We start from the raw sequence: 23,362 nt of genomic DNA, 5'->3' as shown, positions 1-23,362 counted from the left end.
GCTCAGAGGGTCTTCTCCTGCCCTGCTCAGAGGGTCTTCTCCTGCTCAGAGGGTCTTCTCCTGCCCTGCTCAGAGGGTCTTCTCCTGCTCAGAGGGTCTTCTCCTGCCCTGCTCAGAGGGTCTTCTCCTGCTCAGAGGGTCTTCTCCTGCCCTGCTCAGAGGGTCTTCTCCTGCTCAGAGGGTCTTCTCCTGCCCTGCTCAGAGGGTCTTCTCCTGCTCAGAGGGTCTTCTCCTGCTCAGAGGGTCTTCTCCTGCTCAGAGGGTCTTCTCCTGCCCTGCTCAGAGGGTCTTCTGTCCTGCTCAGAGGGTCTTCTCCTGCCCTGCTCAGAGGGTCTTCTCCTGCTCAGAGGGTCTTCTCCTGCCCTGCTCAGAGGGTCTTCTGTCCTGCTCAGAGGGTCTTCTCCTGCCCTGCTCAGAGGGTCTTCTCCTGCTCAGAGGGTCTTCTCCTGCCCTGCTCAGAGGGTCTTCTCCTGCTCAGAGGGTCTTCTCCTGCCCTGCTCAGAGGGTCTTCTCCTGCTCAGAGGGTCTTCTCCTGCTCAGAGGGTCTTCTCCTGCTCAGAGGGTCTTCTCCTGCTCAGAGGGTCTTCTCCTGCTCAGAGGGGCTTCTCCTGCTCAGAGGGTCTTCTCCTGCCCTGCTCAGAGGGTCTTCTCCTGCTCAGAGGGTCTTCTCCTGCTCAGAGGGTCTTCTTCTGCCCTGCTCAGAGGGGCTTCTCCTGCTCAGAGGGTCTTCTCCTGCCCTGCTCAGAGGGTCTTCTCCTGCCCTGCTCAGAGGGTCTTCTCCTGCTCAGAGGGGCTTCTCCTGCTCAGAGGGTCTTCTCCTGCTCAGAGGGTCTTCTCCTGCTCAGAGGGGCTTCTCCTGCTCAGAGGGGCTTCTCCTGCCCTGCTCAGAGGGTCTTCTCCTGCTCAGAGGGGCTTCTCCTGCTCAGAGGGTCTTCTCCTGCTCAGAGGGTCTTCTCCTGCTCAGAGGGGCTTCTCCTGCTCAGAGGGTCTTCTCCTGCCCTGCTCAGAGGGTCTTCTCCTGCCCTGCTCAGAGGGTCTTCTCCTGCTCAGAGGGTCTTCTCCTGCCCTGCTCAGAGGGTCTTCTCCTGCTCAGAGGGTCTTCTCCTGCTCAGAGGGTCTTCTCCTGCCCTGCTCAGAGGGTCTTCTCCTGCCCTGCTCAGAGGGTCTTCTCCTGCTCAGAGGGTCTTCTCCTGCTCAGAGGGTCTTCTCCTGCTCAGAGGGTCTTCTCCTGCTCAGAGGGGCTTCTCCTGTCCTGCTCAGAGGGTCTTCTCCTGCCCTGCTCAGAGGGTCTTCTTCTGCCCTGCTCAGAGAGGTGGGCGTGGCCACTACACCTGGTTATATAATAGAGAGGAGGGCGTGGCCACTACACCTGGTTATATAATAGAGAGGAGGGCGTGGCTAGGTGAATGGTAGGTGCATGAAAAGTTCTTTCAACGAACGCCCACAGGCGCGAGCATAGTCCAATAGGCGAAGCAAGACGCTTTGCCAGTAATGACATAACTAGGATTATAACCTGATATACAGGTGATAAACATCAGTTGTAGGCGCCGTAATGGAGGTCTCTTTATTATGATTCAGTATTCTATTTGTGTTGTATTATTAGTTGTACTGTCACTTTAGGTGGTGGGCGTGCTCACGGGGGTGTGGCGCTAATGGGAGTGTTTTATGGAATTTCATTCTCCTTTTCACGTCTGACAGGTCTCGTGTTTGACAGTTCACAGAGGTTGACAGTTCACGGAGAGAGGGGGTGAGAGTTAGGAGAGCATATTTTCTTTTGACCGCAATAACGCAATAACGCAAAGCGCAAATCGCAAATCGTATTTTGTTTGACTCATGAAGCGAAGAATAAAAGCTTCAAAAGTATTTCCTGGACGTGGAACGGAGTTATTTCACTGTGCGCGTCAATTGTTTGAACTCCTCCACTCAGCCCCTCGGCACTACCTGTCTATGACAGTCTACTGCCGCAACATCAGTGTTTCTACACTCCTCATCGACCGACACCCGCCTGCTCCAGATAAAACCCACAGCTCGTACTGAAGGAGTAGGACTAGCTTTAGACAAACACAGGAACGACTAGTGATCAAACAGTGACTTCAACCAGCTGCTGACTGAATCTAAGTAAGTTTATAACAAAAGTTAAAGTAAACTTCAAGTGGCATTCCAGAGGAGGGAGTGTTACTGAGTGACTAAATGGCTTCGTCTCATTGTGAAGAGGATCTGTCTTGTTCCGTGTGCCGTGACATCTACACAGATCCTGTCCTCTTGTTGTGTAGCCACAGCTTCTGTAAAGCCTGTCTGCAACAATACTGGAGAGACAGAGAAGACAAGAACTGTCCACTTTGTAGGAAAGTCTCTTCAATTTTAGATCCTCCTCGTAACTTGGCTTTGAAGAACCTGTGTGAGGCCTTCAGGGAGAGAAGCCAGGGAGCTCCAGCAGTTCCTGAGGTGCTCTGCAGTCGGCACAGAGAAGAACTCAAGCTCTTCTGTCAGGATGACCTGCTCCAGCTCATTGATGTGGTGTATCAGTCCTCCAGAAAACACAAGAGCCACAGCTGCTGCTACTGCTACATAGAGGAAGCTTCGAAGGATCACAAGGTATGGCAAAATCATTATTATATTAATTTATTCAAACTTTAATTATACTCAATAAATACACAGAGTAAACATTGTTGTCACGTTGTTAATGAATACAGAAACATTAGACAATCGGATCAATTAAATGGGATTCGATTCAGACACTGATGTTGGAGTTGATTTATTTTTGTCCACAACGTAGGAGGTGTGGGAGTCAATGTCAGTGTGGGAGTCAATGTCAGTGTGGGAGTCAATGTCAGTGTGAGAGTCAATGTCAGTGTGGGAGTCAATGTCAGCGTGAGAGTCAATGTCAGTGTGGGAGTCAATGTCAGTGTGAGAGTCAATGTCAGTGTGGGAGTCAATGTCAGTGTGGGAGTCAATGTCAGTGTGAGAGTCAATGTCAGTGTGGGAGTCAATGTCAGCGTGAGAGTCAATGTCAGTGTGGGAGTCTATGTCAGTGTGTGGGAGTCTATGTCAGTGTGGGAGTCAATGTCAGTGTGGGAGTCAATGTCAGTGTGGGAGTCAATGTCAGTGTGGGAGTCAATGTCAGTGTGGGAGTCAATGTCAGTGTGGGAGTCAATGTCAGTGTGGGAGTCAGTGTGGGAGTCAATGTCAGTGTGGGAGTCAATGTTAGCGTGGGAGTCAATGTCAGTGTGGGAGTCAATGTCAGTGTGGGAGTCAATGTCAGCGTGGGAGTCAATGTCAGTGTGGGAGTCAATGTCAGTGTGGGAGTCAATGTCAGTGTGGGATTCAATGTCAGTGTGGGAGTCAATGTCAGTGTGGGAGTCAATGTCAGCGTGGGAGTCAATGTCAGTGTGGGAGTCAGTGTCAGTGTGGGAGTCAATGTCAGTGTGGGAGTCAATGTCAGTGTGGGAGTCAATGTCAGTGTGGGAGTCAATGTCAGTGTGGGATTCAATGTCTGTGTGGGAGTCTATGTCAGTGTGGGATTCAATGTCAGTGTGGGAGTCAATGTCAGTGTGGGAGTCAATGTCAGTGTGGGAGTCAATGTCAGTGTGGGAGTCAATGTCAGTGTGAGAGTCAGTGTGGGAGTCAATGTCAGTGTGGGAGTCAATGTCAGTGTGGGAGTCAATGTCAGTGTGGGAGTCCAGGGTGGCCTGGGTGGCAAACGTACTCCAGTCCGTGAGTTGAAACCGGTGCTGCAGCACAGAGTCCTCAGACTTGCATCTTTCAAGTGAAATACACCATGAATGAATGAATGAATGAATTCCATTGCAGAAGCAGCTCCAGGCTCCACTGAAGACCTTACGTGACAAGCTACAGGCCTTTAAAGAAATCAAACGAACATGCGTCCACACAGCAGAACACGTAAAGGTACAAATATGCTGTATTAATGATAAATGATTTACTGTAAGGTTGCAGCTGCACTCAACCTGCACACAGTAAAAATAAGTGACCTGTTTTACATGTGTAGTCCATTGTGGGAGAGACATGATTTTTAACCCCCCTACTGTATATTTCAGTTAGTTAGATAGTAAATTATAACACTACCTTATGCATACTGCACCTTATATGACACTGTGAATACTGTATAGTTAGTTAGATAGTAAATTATATTGACTTATTTCCTTAAACTTATTTGTTTACACTGCTTGTGTTCAGTGGCGTCGTTAGCCCTGGGCTTCCGGGGCTTTAGCCCCGGATGTTTTTCTCCTAGCCCCGGATCTAAAAAAAAGAAAGAAAATGTTTTAAATTTTTTTTTCTTTTTTTTGGTGGCAGCATCCCCGTTGTCTGTGCTGAATGTTTGTTAGTGTTTGGTATTTTTCTTTGGTTTTTAGTACTTTTAAACATCGATTTTTAGCAAGTAGTAGTTTTCATTTGATCCTATATAATTTTTTCATTCACCGATTTGTGGACTTTTTTTTTAGTGTCTTGAAAGGCGCATTATAAATCAAATGCATTATTATTATTATTATTATTATCATCCAGGAGGGAAAAGACACTTTGGATAGTAGGGACTGCATCTCTGCCTGTCCTGACCAGGAAACACTTTGCAACTGTGATCTCCTCTGGCAGTAGTTGGATATTGTAATGTGTGGTGAGTGGTTGCAGCAATTCCACTGAGAGAAACTGGTCTGAGGCTGGATAACATGCCTGTATGCCTCTCATACGTTGTTCTCCAACTCATGAGAACCTGCTCTCAAGCTCTTGCAGCATTCTGTCGAGGACTGGATAGAACAGTCTCTGTCTCAGCTGATCTCCATGACGTCTGAGCTTGTGCCACAAGATGACTCAACTACATACTCGTCCATCCTTTTTTGCTTCCTCCTTTGGCTGGTAGTATGTTCCTCAATCCCAAGGCCATTACATATGGCCTTTGTCCTGTCATACATGTCCACTGCCATCTCTGAGGTGCGATAACCTTTGAGTGTGTCCTGCACTGTGCTTTTAAATAGTACAGATAGGTATTGAAGATGTGCACTTTAACGCAGCAGCACCTGGAGCCATCCATACCCATGTCCAGTGTCCACTGACAAAGACATGCTCATGATACTGTGATAAACTATAATAAGCTTTAATCGAACCCTGGTTCATTTCCTCAGATAGTCCGGTTGGTTTGGGGTGGTGTGAAAGCTCATTCACTCTTGCAAGTGAACCCTGCTCCGGTTCATTTGAGATGTGAATGCAAAGCGGACCAAAGGCAGGAAAATACCCCAAAATCGAATATTTTTTTTTATGAGAAGACTGAAACATTATGTATATAATTTTTTCGATTGCTTAAGCACGATTTTGAAAACAGGGCCCGGTGTTTCAAAACACTACACACAATTAGCACAACCACACACACAATTATCAGAACACCTCAGATCCTTTGCTAAATTAAACACAAACTATACACTAATTTATAAAAACTACATTTTGTTACCATATGAAACACACGTTTCATATGACTTAATTCTGTTTGAACCAGTTACACACTGCTGTGCTTAACCTAAAACACATTTAGCAATTCTACTTCTCAGTGATTAGAGTACTGTAAGTGAAGTACACAGAAAATGTGCAAATATACAATAAATTCACCAAACACTACACAAGACCAATGCTGTAGACTGATGAAAATATAATTTATTTATCTCCATATACCCAAATCAATGATGCAGACTGATGAAAAAAATAAAATGTCTCTCCATATACCCAAATCAATGATGCAGACTGATGAAAATATAAATGTTCTCTCCATATAACCAAATCAGTCAACATTTCAACATGGAGAATCACAAAAAAAAACGTGCCAGTTTTCATGTTACTACAGTGTGCATAACACAGTAAGCTCAGCAAATATCAGACAAACATAAAATACTGTATCCAGTACAGGTAAAAATTACAATACATAAAACAAAAACAAAAATAGAAACAATTTAAATAGAGTACAGAAAATACTAGACATTATCTCTTTGCCTAGCTGGATCTGGCAAGAGATTATTTTGTTGTGATTCTCCATGTTGACATGTTGACTGATTTGGGTATATGCAGAGAAAATTTATATTTTCATCAGTCTGTTTGGTTGTCTTGTGTAGTGTTTGGTGAATGTATTGTATATTTTCACGTTTTCTGTGTACAGTACTTCACTCTCCTTCCATTTTGGTTGAAGGCAGGTGAACTCACCTGCTGCATTTTTATAGTGCTTAAACCTCATTGGTGTATCTACAATTAAGCAATGGTGTGTTTGTGCATCTGATTGCTGTGTTTAACCAATTGGCTCATATGTGTGATAATTTGACATTCTATGTGTAATGTAATGCAAGTGTGTTTAGTGTTTTGCAAATCACTGTGTGTATTGTTTTGCAAAAAGTGTGAGGCTGACTTTGTGCTTATAGAGGTGCAAATCTGGGCCTATGTTTTGCTCCTTGAGTGTAAGGTTTTGATAATTGTGTAATACTTTTGATTTGATTGTTTATGCAATCGAAGAAAACTGTAAAGACTAGATATTAACTGTTTATTTCTTTTGTACATAGGCTGTGCATAATGTTTGTTTGTTTATTTGCTTATGTGTATGATTCTTAACTGTGTTTTTATTTTGTTATTGTGTATATGTGTGTATGTATGTATATATATGTATATATGTATATATGTATGTATGTATGTATGTATGTATGTATGTATGTATGTATGTATGTATGTATGTATGTATGTATGTATGTATGTATGTATGTATATGTGTATATGTGTATGAATGTATATTTGTACCCTCGTTGGGGCCTCTTGGACCATATCAATGTTTTATCTGGCTAAATATAGGTTAAATAAATGAATAAGAAACTGATGATTTGGTCCTGTTAACTTTGAATTTTCTATGGGGACTGCCCATATCCCTGTCGTGGACCTGGACCTCACTTTAAAAAACTCGAATCTAGTTCTTCAGTATTCGTCTCTAATTACTCAAAAATTGCGTATTTCTGTGGGGGGGGGGGGGGGGGGGGGGGTAGCCTAAATAGCCTAGTTATTTGAAAAATCCTTGCTGTGAACAAACCACACCTCCTGTGTGGGACTGAAACCTAGTTTCCAGTCTGACTGGTTATTGCTACTGGATTATAATGATGACACAGTAGAAGAAGAATGAACAGAATGTGGTGAATGTTTTTGATTTAGCTCTGCCTGCATGGCCCCCATACTTCCTCGACCGCAGGTTGGTTCTGAATTCTCTTCACACCCTGATACTGGCAATAGACCTTTTCTAACTTGACAACATAAACATTCTAAATATAGTGTAGATGGAAACATAGGTCCACCTGCATGGTCTGGATTTCTTTTCGCCACCTGTTTTTTCTTAATCTTTGAAGTGTCTATTTTAAGATTTTAACAGGTAACAGGTTGAAATAATGTCCCATGGGGTTTATTTTTAACACTTTATTACACCTATCCTAAACGAAAAACCTGAAAAAGAAGAAAACGAAAACAGCATAACTTTTGAAATTAACAACATATAGAGAATTAAAACATTTCCCCAAACAATATTAAGTACTTTCAAAACCTCTCTCAAGGGACACCTACGGGAGACTGCAATTCAACACTGGCCCCTGTAAATATCCTAACCCAACCCCCTCCAATGTACAGTCATTTACCTAGTATGGTTTTGTCAATTTTGTTTGTTTGTACAGTGTCTCCCCCCCCCCCCTCAATGTACAGTTTTGCTTGTTTATACAGTGTGCCCCCCCCCCCAACCACCTCCAATGTAAATTACCCAGTACCCAACCCCCCCCACCCAACCTCCTCCAATGTACAGTTTCTACGTCAAATGTATATACTCCCTTTTCTTGACTCCTTCTGTATCACAAACAGTACTGTATTTGCAAATCTGGTATGTCATAAATGTATAGATGTAGCAGTACTGTCTATCTGTATGTCATGTATGTCATATATGTCCTGATGAATTGAAAAAGTGGGACCCTGATGTAAACAAGACAAAAGTCTTTCTCTGGTCTGCATCCCTTTAACAATTGTATGTATTGAGCTGTACTGTGTATTGTACCCATTCTGCAATCTGTTAATAAAGTTTTCAATCAATCAATCAATATTAACCCAAGGAATTCAGTAAAATTGTTATTTTTAAGATTCAAACACATCTTGATTCTATTTCAGGACAAGAAAAATGCAAAAAAAAGCTTAGATCACATCTCTATTGTCCCACTTTACTCAAATGTAGTCCATCAGATGAGATCAATTTGAGGTTAATATTGGAAATACAATGTTAATAAAGATTGTATCATGCTGTTAGGCCAAAAGTGGAAGACGAATGTGAAAAGACTAATTTGTCCTACAATTAACACATTTTCCTATACAATTTGAAATCCAGTGAAATATGTTTTGTCCCCCCCCCCCCCCCCCGGGCTGAAGCCCCCAGTGTTTTCTAACCCTAAAACGCCCCTGCTTGTGTTGTTTTTACTACCTGTACCCCCCCCCCCCCGGGGAGTAATTATGGGGGACACACAGGCGACATGTCCCCTGCATGTTTTCAGATGGCAGTTATTGTCCCCTGCACTTTTTTACCGTCCAAAACAATGTTACACGATAATAAACTGAGACGCGACGCGGCACTTGGACCACACGGAAAACGGCTGCTTGTTCCATCTCTGAGCTCAGGTCTCTGACGAGTCGCATGTCTGTGTGCACGTGCTAAGTACCGAGCACAGCTGTCTTTGCATAACAACAACAGCCATGTCGTCAGGTGTGCTCAAATACAGAGCACCCCTCCCCTGAAAGTTTGGTGTGAAACTGAACCATGGTCTGTGTGATTGCCATGAAATACAACAGCATTGCTTGGTCTCTGTGAAATATCATTGTTGTATTTAAAAGCTTCTAGGCTGTTGTTTTATATATTGTAGATAATAAATAGCACGATCTCTCTCTCTCTCTCTCTCTCTCTCTCTCTCTCGTTCCGAGACTCGCGCAGCGTTATGACTTGTCATAAGTGAATTGTATATAGAAACAACTCACCACAACTGATTTTTGTTTAAATCTACGAGGGGGGGGGGGGGGGGGGGGGCTTCACCCCACCCCCGCGACCTTACAGCCACTGACCACGCCCCACAAATGTGTCACCTCCACCATTGAAAACAAAATTATGCCCTTGCCCCCCCCCCCCCCCCCCCCATCCCCCATGATGTTATGATGCCTGAATTTCCCCAAGGGGATCAATAAAGGAATATCTTATCTCATCTTATTTTATAATCTCCAGGTCCAGGCCCTGCACACAGAGGAGCAGATTGAGGAGGAGTTTAAGAAGCTTCTCCAGTTTCTCCACGAGGAAAAGGAGGCCAGGGTAGCTGCACTGAAGGAGGAAGAGGAGCAGAAGAGACAGACGATGAAGGAGAAGATTGAGGAGCTGGACAGAGAGATATCAACCCTTTCAGACACAATCAGAGCCATAGAGCAGGAGCTGAACGCTGAACACGTCTCCTTCCTGCAGGTCAGGACTGGTCTCTCTTCGGTTCATAGGGAATGACACTGTAAAAACTGGGATTGGGGTTCATTCATATTTATTAGTATAAGTATTATAAGTATTAATAAGACTATGTGCCGTTTGAAATAGAATTGAGCTGAATTCAATGCATTTGAACCATTTATGAATTGCATTTACACAGTTTTAGTTGAATACAATTAGCTGATAGTTTAAAAGTGACCAGATGACGCTCAGTTTTTACAGTGTAGTGTTTAACTTGATCTGTCTTTACCTCCATAGAACTACAAGACCACACTGAAAAGGTAAGTGATTTACCTCTCTTTTTGTCGCTCTCTTTCTCTCTCTCATCTCTATCTCTTTCTATCTCTCTTTTTCTCAATTTATCTCTCTTTCTTTCTATCTTTCTCTCCTTTCTCTCTCTCTCTCCTTTCTCTCTGACTCTCTTTCCCTGACTGCTCCCATGTTAACCCTTTCACTGCCACACGACAGAAGGTTAACCCGGCGACCGTCGGTTGTGTGATAGTAAAGGGTTAACCTTCTGTTGTGTGGCAGTGAAAGGGTTACGGGCGTCGCTGTTCACCACGGCCGTGGGTGGGTGCGTGACTCGCAGGCGGGAAGCGAAGTTCTTTTTCCGCTCCGGTTGGATTCAGAGGCGTGCGCCATGCGCATTTTCACAGAAATACACTCAATATCTGCATTATTACCACACATATAGATGTTGTTCAACCAGCTAATGTGTCTGTATCTTTCCCAATACAAATAAACCATATTACTATACTTTTTCAGGAGTACATCACACTGATTTCTTCATTCTAAAATGCATTCTAACATTATAATTAATGAGATAATAACGGGTTATACATGCAAAATGGACACTGGAACTCGAAATCTTATTTTTTTTATTTTTTTTATCTTCAAACGGGGACTGACTTCAACTTCAACTTCAAATAACTTTATTTTCCTTTGGGAACTTCATTTGTGCTTCAGTGGTTGAAAGACAAACATACAGTCACAATACATAGACACTCACCACTATAAACATAGTTAAAACTACAGTAAAAAGACCACTATATAAAAAAAACACCAACTACATTAAAACTACAGTACTTAAAGCATGATATATTAAAATCCATGTGGAGCAGTTCTATATGTATATAAATAATAAATAATTAGTGCTGTCAGGCGATTACATTTTTTTATCTAATTCATTACAGGATTTGTAATTAATTAATCTAATTAATCGCATTTTAATCGCATATCCATTTCATGCCTGATATTCTATATTCTATAATCATATTTCAAATTGCATGTGTCCGGATGGCAGAATTAAGTACTGTATCTACAAAACCTTCTGTTTAATCATCTTCCATCTATTAATTTGCTTAGATTTTTCAGGTCTGGTCAATTTGAGCATGGTGTTATTCACAGTCAAAGATAAATTTTTTTTATTGATATTCTCATTTGGTTCATTACAATTTACTCAAGCCTAGTAACAGACACAGTATTTCTGACACTGGGAATACATTCCCTGAGATCCATAGATGTCCCTAGAATCAGATACCAAGAACATGCAAATGAACCATATTAAAAAAAAAGTCTGTAAATGTGTATTCTACGTTCTTATGGAAAGAATGAGATAAAAAAAAAATTATTTAAAAGGATTTTTTTCTTTAGTAATTAATTTTGAGTTAATTTCCATAACGCGATAATTTGCTGTTTAATTAATTAATCTACATTTACATTTACATTTAGTCATTTAGCTGACGCTTTTATCCAAAGCGACTTACAAGTTCTGTACGACAAGACAATCTAATTAACGCGATAAACTGACAGCCCTATAAATAATAGTAGGCATTTACAGCTGTTCCAATGTAAATCCGTGCGCTTCCGCTCTGGAGTCATCTCTCTCTCTCTCTCTCTCTCTCTCTCTCTCTCTCTCTCTCTCTCTCTCTCTCTCTCTCTCTCTCTCTCTCTCTCTCTCTCTTCTCTGAAGCTAAGCCCACAGCAGGACTGACTCTTGAATGTTCTTCCAGAGCTCAGTGCAACCTGCCTGGTCCACAGCTGGTCTCAGGAGCGCTGATAGACGAGGCCAAACACCTGGGCAACCTGACCTTCTCTGTCTGGGAGAAGATGAAGGAGAGGGTCAAGTTCACTCCTGTCACTCTGGACCCAAACACTGCAGGACCCTGGTCCTCTATATCTGATGATCTGACCAGTGTGAGACGCACAGACAGAGAGGAGCAGCTCCCTGACAACCCAGAGAGGAACAGGGGGTGGGGCATTGTTCTGGGTTCTGAGAGCTTCAGCTCAGGAGAACACAGCTGGGAGGTGGAGGTGGGAGACCATCCTCTCTGGGCTATAGGTGTAGCTAAAAAGTCACTTGACAGGAAGAGAAAGGGGCTACAGCCATCACCACAACATGGTCTCTGGGCTCTATGTTATGGGAGAGGTAAGTACACTAATGGTCTGGTGTTCCTCACAGTGAAGAGGAGCCCCCAGAGGGTCAGAGTACAGCTGGACTATAACGGGGGGAAGCTGACCTTCTACGACCCTGAAGACATGACTCACATCTGCACTCATCAACACACCTTCACTGAGAAACTCTACCCATTCTTCCATATAGGACCGGCTGGTGAAGCCAAACACCCTGATATAAACATCTGCCCATCAGAGGTGTCTCTCTCTGTGATGTAGTCATGACAGTGAGGTGTGTGTGTGTGTGTGTGTGTGTGTGTGTGTGTGTGTGTGTGTGTGTGTGTGTGTGTGTGTGTGTGTGTGTGTGTGTGTGTGTGTCTGTGTGTCTGTGTGTCTGTGTGTGTGTGTGTCTGTGTGTCTGTGTGTGTGTGTGTGATAGAGTCATGACAGTGAGGTGTGTTTGTGTGTCCATGTGCGTGTGCTTCTATGTGTGTGTGTGTGTGTGTGTGTATGTGTGTGTGTGTGTGTGTGTGTGTGTGTGTGTCTGTGTGTCTGTGTGTCTGTGTGTGTGTGTGTCTGTGTGTCTGTGTGTGTGTGTGATAGAGTCATGACAGTGAGGTGTGTTTGTGTGTCCATGTGCGTGTGCTTCTATGTGTGTGTGTGTGTGTGTGTGTGTGTGTGTGTGTGTGTGTGTGTGTGTGTGTGTGTGTGTGTGTGTGTGTGTGTGTGTGTGTGTGTGTGTGTGTGTGTATAGTGTGTGTGTGTGTGTGTGTGTGTGTGTGTGTGTGTGTGTGCGTGTGTGTGTGCGTGTGTGTGTGTGTGTGTGTGTGTGTGTGTTCGGGACCGATCCCACTTCACTTCCCTTCCTCTGGCTCTACCGCCTGGCAGGTATTACCTTAAAGAGATTAGGTAAGGTATTACTTACCTTAAAGAGATTAAGTAAGGTATTACTTACCTTAAAGAGATTAAGTAAGGTATTACTTACCTTAAAGAGATTAGGTAAGGTATTACTTACCTTAAAGAGATTAGGTAAGGTATTACTTACCTTAAAGAGATTAAGTAAGGTATTACTTACGTTAAAGAGATATTTCACTTTAGTTCCACTAGTTTCCTCGGTCTTACCTCCACACCTCCAGGAACGGTGCTGTTGACAGAAGACGACTTGAGGTTCTACTAAAGTGAAATGTCCCTTTAAGCAGTAACTATCTCATTATGAACAAGGATGTATCTTATTTGTTTTAGGACAGAGGAGGCGATTGTCTTGTGATTTTACGGAAAGAGTTCATAAATGTGCCCTTTTCCCCCACGGCTGAGCGATATCGACGCCATCGAGGTCAGAGGTCAGAGTTGAGACGCACCGCTTGACCCCCGCGTGTTGGGGGGGGGTACTGCGGTTAGATACATGTAGTGGAAACACTGGTGTCTGTGAGAGCGTGTGTGTGTGTAACGGGATGATGTGTATGAAATATGAATATGAAGCTACAAGGAATCCATGGGAAATGCAGTTGTACATTATTACTACAGTATTGAACTGAAAGACCCTCCAGTTAGAACCCCCCCCCCCCTTGTCTCTATTCTTATTTAATCATTTCCCTTGTAGTATATGAGAACTCTTGTGTTTCTCAGTAGGTGTAGTTTCTACAGAGCGGCGTGTCTCTGATGCCGTGCAGAGGTTCACTGGTGACACCAAACTGGGAGCTTGTTCAGTCCTTTGGCGCCACCTTGTGGCCATATTGATGTGTGTTGTTGTTTTGTTTGAGCTTCAGTATAAACGAGACTTCTATCTGATCAGAGACACTCGGTGGTTAAAACATCATTCGGGGAATAATACTAAAGTTCTTCTCTGTCTCCAGAACGTCTCTGAGGACGGGATCTTTAAAAACTGCAGTGTTGAGGTACTAGGCGTGAGGTTAGCAAAGGTGACCTATAGGGCCTTAGGATTTACTGACCTAGGACTGGTGTACTGGTCCTTCCCGCCTCTTAAGGGCAATACTCAGTAACCCCTAATCATCCACGCTCCCCTAGCACGCTCCACACCCCCTCACACCCGGTGGAAGTAGTGGTTGGTGTAATTCTCCCCAAAGCAGTACCATACCTTTCTCTGTGGAGAGACCTGAACTTAAAGGGGAACTATCTTATAAATGGCCTTTTTGAGTGTTTAGCATTGTTTCCTAGCTATGTGAACTTATATTAATATGATCTATGTCTCAAAATTCTCATATTGGCGCATTCTTCCAATTCTCCTCTCACAATATTCACCCTCACTGAACTGAGTCATCTGAAAATGTGCCCTATATGTGATGTCATATAGTCACTGCTGCATGTTAATGTGATAATGATAACCAGAACGCGCAGTGGTTTAGGAGCCCAGGCTCAAAACAGCTCGAGATCTTGAGGTAGAAAAATGCTGTTTTTGAGGACTTGATTAGAAATACAAAACAATGAATAAAAAATATATATATATTACAGAGGTGTTCCATAGACTCACAGGAATTGTGTAAAAGTGCCCAAATAGTGAAAGAAATAGTAAAATAGTTCCCCTTTAACACCTACCCTGCTGGGTGAAATACAGGGGATTAAAAGAAGTTAGACAGTACGACACCATAAAACCACACGCACACAGCAAATCCAATTATCAGTCTCGCTTTACTGAAAAATGGTGTTGTGGAATATATTATCATGTCCTTATAGATCTGTGTTGAGATATCATGTTACAGCTTGACTTTCAGTGTGACCAGCTTGACTGGTTAAGTCAAGTCAATTCAAGTCAAGAGTTTTAATTGTCACGGCATACAGGTATACAATGAAATGCGGGTGGTCTTGCCCGCGACGATGTGCAATACAGTGGTACAACATATAATAGAATCCAATAAAAAATACAGTGGTACAACATATAATAGAATCCAATAAAAACAACAGTGCAATAAACAGGTAACATGGTGTGCCATCTCGGTATCTGTACATAGTATTTACAGAGCATATAGGACATGCTAGGTAGCTTTAGTAGTGCAATACACTGTTCCTGTTGTTATACTAATTTAAAGTGGCCTTTCCTCTTGGCCATAAGTGTGCGTGTGTGCGGCATGAGTGTTAAAGTGGCTGCTAGTGTGTGAGCGTGCTCAGCGTGCGTGTTGTGTGTGTGCTTGTGTGTGCTTGTGTGTGGATAGTTCAGTTTCTGTGGCTCTCAATGTTCAGTGTTCAAGGCTCTGATGGCCTGGGGGAAGAAGCTGAGCCTAAGCCTCTCCGTCCTAGTAGCTGGGGTTCGCAGGCGTCTGCCTGACCTCAGCAGCTGGAACAGGCTGTTATTGGGGTGGTGAGGGTCTTTCATTATCCTGCAGGCTCTGGATTTGCACCTCTTGTTGTATAGAACCTACAGGGTAGGTAGCGCAATACCCGTGGTACGCTCGGCTGATCGCACCACTCTCTGTAGGGCCTTTTTGTCCTGTGCCGTGCTGTTCCCATACCAGGCAGTGATGTTTCCGGTCAAGATGCTCTCTACAGCTCCTGAGTAGAAGGACTGGAGTATCTTCCCCGATACTCTGAACTTCCTTAACTGTCTCAGGTGGTAGAGGCGCTGCTTCGCTTCGCTTAATGTGTGTATGTCTCTTTAAGAAGACTCCAATGTACTAATATCTCTCAAGCCATAACCTTTTTGTTGTTGCTTCCAGTGTTTCTTCAGAGCCATAACCCAAGGTTATGGGAACAGTTAGACGAAGCTGTTTTGCTTCCAGGCCATAGCCATAATACAGTCGTATTATTAATTTCTCTAACCAGCCATTTTGTTTCTTCTACGTCATTTTCATGTATTTAATTGTATGTCTGACCAGAGCTCTTGATCATTCTATGGTCAGACACTACTGTATTAACATGTTTTCTCTGATTGTAAACTGATCTTTCATTTGTGGCCACGGATGTAATAAACGTTCTTATTACTATTAATAATGACTCAGAATCATTCATGTAAACGGCTCATCGTTTGTCCCTTTAATATTTCCCATTACAATGGGAATTGAGCAGTCACAGAAACATGTTATTATAATACTACTCAATGTTAATTAAATGGGGCACGTTCCCTTTAAGGAGGTGCTGCGTTAGCACAATGCAGAATACTAATACCAACCCCGGTTCAACCCTGTGGGTACCCTGGAACATATACCACAAACAGCTAGTACAAACCACGGTTCAACCCTGTGGGTAACCTGGAACATATACCACAAACAGCTAGTACAAACCACGGTTCAACCCTGTGGGTACCCTGGAACATATACCACAAACAGCTAGTACAAACCACGGTTCAACCCTGTGGGTACCCTGGAACATATACCACAAACAGCTAGTACAAACCACGGTTCAACCCCGTGGGTACCCTGGAACATATACCACAAACAGCTAGTACAAACCACGGTTCAACCCTGTGGGTACCCTGGAACATATACCACAAACAGCTAGTACAAACCACGGTTCAACCCTGTGGGTACCCTGGAACATATACCACAAACAGCTAGTACAAACCACGGTTCAACCCTGTGGGTAACCTGGAACATATACCACAAACAGCTAGTACAAACCACGGTTCAACCCTGTGGGTAACCTGGAACATATACCACAAACAGCTAGTACAAACCACGGTTCAACCCTGTGGGTACCCTGGAACATATACCACAAACAGCTAGTACAAACCACGGTTCAACCCCGCGGGTAACCTGGAACATATACCACAAACAGCTAGTACAAACCCCGGTTCAACCCTGTGGGTACCCTGGAACATATACCACAAACAGCTAGTACAAACCACGGTTCAACCCTGTGGGTACCCTGGAACATATACCACAAACAGCTAGTACAAACCACGGTTCAACCCTGTGGGTAACCTGGAACATATACCACAAACAGCTAGTACAAACCACGGTTCAACCCTGCGGGTAACCTGGAACATATACCACAAACAGCTAGTACAAACCACGGTTCAACCCAGTGGGTACCCTGAAACATATACCACAAACAGCTAGTACAAACCACGGTTCAACCCTGTGGGTACCCTGGAACATATACCACAAACAGCTAGTACAAACCACGGTTCAACCCCGTGGGTAACCTGGAACATATACCACAAACAGCTAGTACAAACCACGGTTCAACCCCGTGGGTACCCTGAAACATATACCACAAACAGCTAGTACAAACCACGGTTCAACCCTGTGGGTAACCTGGAACATATACCACAAACAGCTAGTACAAACCACGGTTCAACCCTGTGGGTACCCTGGAACATATACCACAAACAGCTAGTACAAACCACGGTTCAACCCTGTGGGTACCCTGGAACATATACCACAAACAGCTAGTACAAACCCCGGTTCAACCCTGTGGGTAACCTGGAACATATACCACAAACAGCTAGTACAAACCACGGTTCAACCCTGTGGGTACCCTGGAACATATACCACAAACAGCTAGTACAAACCACGGTTCAACCCCGTGGGTACCCTGGAACATATACCACAAACAGCTAGTACAAACCACGGTTCAACCCCGTGGGTACCCTGGAACATATACCACAAACAGCTAGTACAAACCCCGGTTCAACCCCGTGGGTAACCTGGAACATATACCACAAACAGCTAGTACAAACCACGGTTCAACCCCGTGGGTAACCTGGAACATATACCACAAACAGCTAGTACAAACCACGGTTCAACCCCGCGGGTAACCTGGAACATATACCACAAACAGCTAGTACAAACCACGGTTCAACCCCGTGGGTACCCTGAAACATATACCACAAACAGCTAGTACAAACCACGGTTCAACCCTGTGGGTAACCTGGAACATATACCACAAACAGCTAGTACAAACCACGGTTCAACCCTGTGGGTACCCTGGAACATATACCACAAACAGCTAGTACAAACCCCGGTTCAACCCTGTGGGTAACCTGGAACATATACCACAAACAGCTAGTACAAACCACGGTTCAACCCTGTGGGTACCCTGGAACATATACCACAAACAGCTAGTACAAACCACGGTTCAACCCCGTGGGTACCCTGGAACATATACCACAAACAGCTAGTACAAACCACGGTTCAACCCTGTGGGTACCCTGGAACATATACCACAAACAGCTAATACCAACCCCGGTTCAACCCTGTGGGTAACCTGGAACATATACCACAAACAGCTAGTACAAACCACGGTTCAACCCTGTGGGTACCCTGGAACATATACCACAAACAGCTAGTACAAACCACGGTTCAACCCTGTGGGTAACCTGGAACATATACCACAAACAGCTAGTACAAACCACGGTTCAACCCTGTGGGTACCCTGGAACATATACCACAAACAGCTAGTACAAACCACGGTTCAACCCTGTGGGTAACCTGGAACATATACCACAAACAGCTAGTACAAACCCCGGTTCAACCCTGTGGGTACCCTGGAACATATACCACAAACAGCTAGTACAAACCACGGTTCAACCCTGTGGGTACCCTGGAACATATACCACAAACAGCTAGTACAAACCATGGTTCAACCCTGTGGGTACCCTGGAACATATACCACAAACAGCTAGTACAAACCACGGTTCAACCCTGTGGGTAACCTGGAACATATACCACAAACAGCTAGTACAAACCACGGTTCAACCCTGTGGGTAACCTGGAACATATACCACAAACAGCTAGTACAAACCACGGTTCAACCCCGTGGGTAACCTGGAACATATACCACAAACAGCTAGTACAAACCACGGTTCAACCCCGTGGGTACCCTGGAACATATACCACAAACAGCTAGTACAAACCACGGTTCAACCCCGCGGGTAACCTGGAACATATACCACAAACAGCTAGTACAAACCACGGTTCAACACTGTGGGTAACCTGGAACATATACCACAAACAGCTAGTACAAACCACGGTTCAACCCCGTGGGTACCCTGGAACATATACCACAAACAGCTAGTACAAACCACGGTTCAACCCTGTGGGTACCCTGGAACATATACCACAAACAGCTAGTACAAACCACGGTTCAACCCTGCGGGTAACCTGGAACATATACCACAAACAGCTAGTACAAACCACGGTTCAACCCTGTGGGTACCCTGGAACATATACCACAAACAGCTAGTACAAACCACGGTTCAACCCCGTGGGTAACCCGGAACATATACCACAAACAGCTAGTACAAACCACGGTTCAACCCCGTGGGTAACCTGGAACGTGTACATACAACCTGCGTGGGGCCACACCTACTAAGCCGGCACATTAAAGTTACTACCAAAATAAAAGAAGAAAGAAAAGAATAAAGAAAACCCTGTTGGAGCGCCCGGTCGTAGCTTGGGGACGTTGTGGCCGCAAACACAATGGCCCTTTCACTGTGAGAGCCTGAGCAAATAAAAGGCTGTATTCCAGAGACCAGGAGAAAGCACGGGTTGTCCCTTTAATGAACACGCGTGCCTAGCAAAGTTCGCCGCCACGGCGCTTACTAACAATGTCAAGTTCACGTTAAACAGTCTAGCCGTGGCTGGCTTTAGCGCGCATGTATCATGAAGTCGGTGCTTCTCCGGCGATAAAAGGGGTCTCTGTAGACCGTCACCTGGTTCACCCCGGCCGGGAGGATGCAGGTAGTCAGTAGGTGGTCTGCTGGTCTGCTGGAAGCATCCAGTAGAAGCCTTGGGTTGAAGCGTCCTCCTTTCACGGTTAGCTTGGTGCGCGTGACGAGCTAAGCTAACAGGCTAACTCACAATGACAGTGTTACCTAATAGCCGGTGCGGCTACCTGAGCTCACGACCTAGACTTCTAATTGGCAGAGTCTCCGTCGTCCTCTCACGTTGGTCGGTTAACCGTTCTCTCGAATAGATCACAGCATATTAGTGAGAACACTGGAGAAGTATGGGATACGAGGTATAGCTAACTCTTGGCTGAAGAGCTACTTGGAAAACAGACAGCAATGTGTGCAAATTAAAGTGGAAATGAAGCAGTGCGATAAATACATATTCATAGCATCACATTAGTATTTAGATAAGCCACAGAAGAAGTCACGTTATAAAAATAAGCAGTTTCTAAGAAAAAACGATTTGTTGTGTACATTTCTGAAGCATTTAGCATTATGGGCGCGGCCATTTTGTTGCTGACGTCATACCGCTGGTTGGGTGTATACACTCTGGTTAGCTGCCTATAGTGAATGGGTCAGTCAGCAAATAAAATGTTGCCTACAAAACAACGGGACCGCGGTGGTTCTGTTTGTATTGCTCCTGGCTGTTCAAACTAATTTGACCATGTGAGAGAGAGGAAAGTTGGTTAATTTCCACAAACTACCAGTGAAAAAAACAGTGTTGTTGACATGTTGGCTCGGGCTGGCTGCACTCAGGCGGCGCGACCAGCCTGTTGGACAGGGAAGGAGGATCTGCAGAGAACACTTCATTGCCTCGGATTATGTTGTTGGGGTGGGATGTTTGTCCAGAAGACCACTAATCAGCTGAAGCCGGACGCGGTTCCCTCGGTCTTCGACAGACAGACCCACTTCAACCAGCGTCGCGGAGCATTCAGCCTGCTGGCTACACAGCTTGTCGGTGTGCTGGAGCCTCTGCAAGCTAACGGTAGCTAGCTACACAGCTTGTCGGTGTGCTGGAGCCTCTGCAAGCTAACGGTAGCTAGCTACACAGCTTGTCGGTGTGCTGGAGCCTCTGCAAGCTAACGGTAGCTAGCTACACAGCTTGTCGGTGTGCTGGAGCCTCTGCAAGCTAACGGTAGCTGGCTCCAGGCTCCAGCACACCGACAAGCTGTGTAGCCAGCAGGCTGAATGCTCCGCGACGCTGGTTGAAGTGGGTCTAGGTAGCCAGCAGGCTGAATGCTCCGCGACGCTCCGGTTGCTAACGCCGGTCGCCGGCTGGTGCTAACTAGCTAGCCATCGCTCCCGAGAGCTAACGCCGGTCCCCGGCTGGTGCCAACTAGCTAGCGATCGCTCCCGAGAGCTAACGCCGGTCTGTCTGTCGAAGACCGAGGGAACCGCGTCCGGCTTCAGCTGATTAGTGGTCTTCTGGACAAACATCCCAACCCAACAACATAATCCGAGGCAATGAAGTGTTCTCTGCAGATCCTCCTTCCCTGTCCAACAGGCTGGTCGCGCCGCCTGAGTGCAGCCAGCCCGAGCCAACATGTCAACAACACTGTTTTTTTCACTGGTAGTTTGTGGAAATTAACCAACTTTCCTCTCTCTCACATGGTAAAATTAGTTTGAACAGCCAGGAGCAATACAAACAGAACCACCGCGGTCCCGTTGTTTTGTAGGCAACATTTTATTTGCTGACTGACCCATTCACTATAGGCAGCTAACCAGAGTGTATACACCCAACCAGCGGTATGACGTCAGCCATGACGTCAGCAACAAAATGGCGGCGCCCATGTTGAAAACAGGGATATTATATTATATTTTTCAGACAAATAAGATAGATTTCACATTTGATTATAGAACCCTGTCTTACACAAGGTACACAACAAACAAACTAGGATCACATTGCTCACTGCTTCATTTCCACTTTAATGCCACTGTGTCAGGATTTAGGAAGGTCACCTGTGGAGTACCTCAGGGATCTGTGATAGGTCCAAAACTATTTATACTTTATATTAATGATATGTGCAATGTTGCTGAACTGTTAAAGTTTGTTATTTTTGCAGATGATACAAATTTATATTGCTCAGGAAGTAATTTAAAGGAACTTTTGTTTGATATTGAAAGAGAGCTTGAAACTCTCAAAACTTGGTTTGATGTTAATAAATTGTCTCTCAATATTAAGAAAACTAAATTTATGGTTTTTGGTAATCGAAAATAAATAGAGGGGGATATAGAGTTAAAAATATGTGATAAAAATAGAAAGAGTTTCTGAGATAAAATTTCTAGGGGTAGTTATTGACCAGAAATTAACATGGAAACAACATGTTAACTATAACATATAAAAATATCTAAGTCAGTAGCAATATCGTGTAAGGATATATTAAACTACAAAGCCTTGCACATAATTTACTGCTCACTTATACTTCCTTACATTTCTTACTGTGTGGAAGTATGGGGGTCGACATTTAAAAATACAGTAAATCCAATAGTCTTACTGCAAAAGCGGGCCATTCGGAACCTTTTCAAGGCTGGTTACTATGAACACACAAATCCATTGTTTATAAAGTCTCATATTATGAAATTTAATGATTTGGTTTACTATAAAACTATGCAAATAATGTACAGAGCTAAAGCAAAGTTACTCCCAGACGGGATGCAAAGGTTTTTTTCAACACATGAAAGAAAATATGATTTGAGAGATATTTGTAAATTTACTGTTCAAAAAGCTAAGAAAGGGATTAAAAGGAGGTGTATTTCTATTATTGGGGCTCATTGGTGAACTGGCTCTGAAACGTGTATGACCTCTTTTTTAATTACACATTTAAAAGTAACTTTTGGTACTGAAGGCAGACTATTAATAATCATGTTTGTTTTTTCCTCATCAGGACATGGACATTTATATAGAAGACATGGATGTTGTTCCTACCTGGAAGGACCGAAGTATCAACCCGTTAGCTTCATTTCCGGTAAGTGTAATTAATTGATGAAATAAATATAATTATTCAGTTAGTAAATTGAATAAGCATAATGGCACATCCCTACTCTAATGGCAAACTCATGTTTCATAAATATTAGGCTGACATGAAGATGAAACATGCAATAGTCTTTCCAGTCTGGACCGAAAACCACTTTGTGCTATGTGTAAGTGAAATTAGTAATGCGTGTCTTATAAACTTAATCTGTTTATAAGGAATTATAAACTAAAAGGCTTTGATAGCTATTAACTAAACATTCTATCGGAGCAGATTCTGCCGTTTGGGTGAGAGGGGCACACGTCCACCGTCCTGGGAGAATAGCAGAATCCATGTTGGGTGAGAGGGGCACATGTCCACCGTCCTGGGAGAATAGCAGAATCCACGTTGGGTGAGGGGCACATGTCCACCGTCCTGGGAGAACAGCAGAATCCACGTTGGGTGAGAGGGGCACACGTCCGCCGTCCTGGGAGAATAGCAGAATCCACGTTGGGTGAGAGGGGCACACGTCCGCCGTCCTGGGAGAATAGCAGAATCCACGTTGGGTGAGTGGGGCACACGTCCGCCGTCCTGGGAGAATAGCAGAATCCACGTTGGGTGAGAGGGGCACACGTCCACCGTCCTGGGAGAATAGCAGAATCCACGTTGGGTGAGAGGGGCACATGTCCGCCGTCCTGGGAGAATAGCAGAATCCACGTTGGGTGAGAGGAGCACACGTCCGCCGTCCTGGGAGAATAGCAGAATCCACGTTGGGTGAGAGGGGCACGCGTCCGCCGTCCTGGGAGAATAGCAGAATCCACGTTGGGTGAGAGGGGCACACGTCCGCTGTCCTGGGAGAATAGCAGAATCCACGTTGGG

General features: G+C 44.4%; 1 protein-coding gene across 1 annotated transcript; it reads left to right on the top strand.

Moving 5' to 3' along the window:
* Positions 1–1,735: 1,735 nt before the first annotated feature.
* Positions 1,736–12,187, top strand: LOC311227598 (E3 ubiquitin-protein ligase TRIM35-like; the record flags this gene model as incomplete). Its single annotated transcript, XM_084313318.1, has 5 exons — positions 1,736–2,595; positions 3,811–3,906; positions 9,269–9,499; positions 9,773–9,795; positions 11,527–12,187. The coding sequence occupies exons 1-5, from the start codon at positions 2,191–2,193 to the stop codon at positions 12,185–12,187; spliced, it is 1,416 nt and encodes a 471-aa protein (XP_084169444.1). The 5' UTR covers positions 1,736–2,190.
* Positions 12,188–23,362: the final 11,175 nt, after the last annotated feature.

This window comes from Notolepis coatsorum, assembly GCF_963971535.1.
Source record: "Notolepis coatsorum genome assembly, chromosome: 4".
NCBI lineage: Eukaryota > Metazoa > Chordata > Actinopteri > Aulopiformes > Paralepididae > Notolepis > Notolepis coatsorum.
Note: the sequence above shows the minus strand (reverse complement) of the source record. Positions and strands in the feature narration are given on the sequence as shown.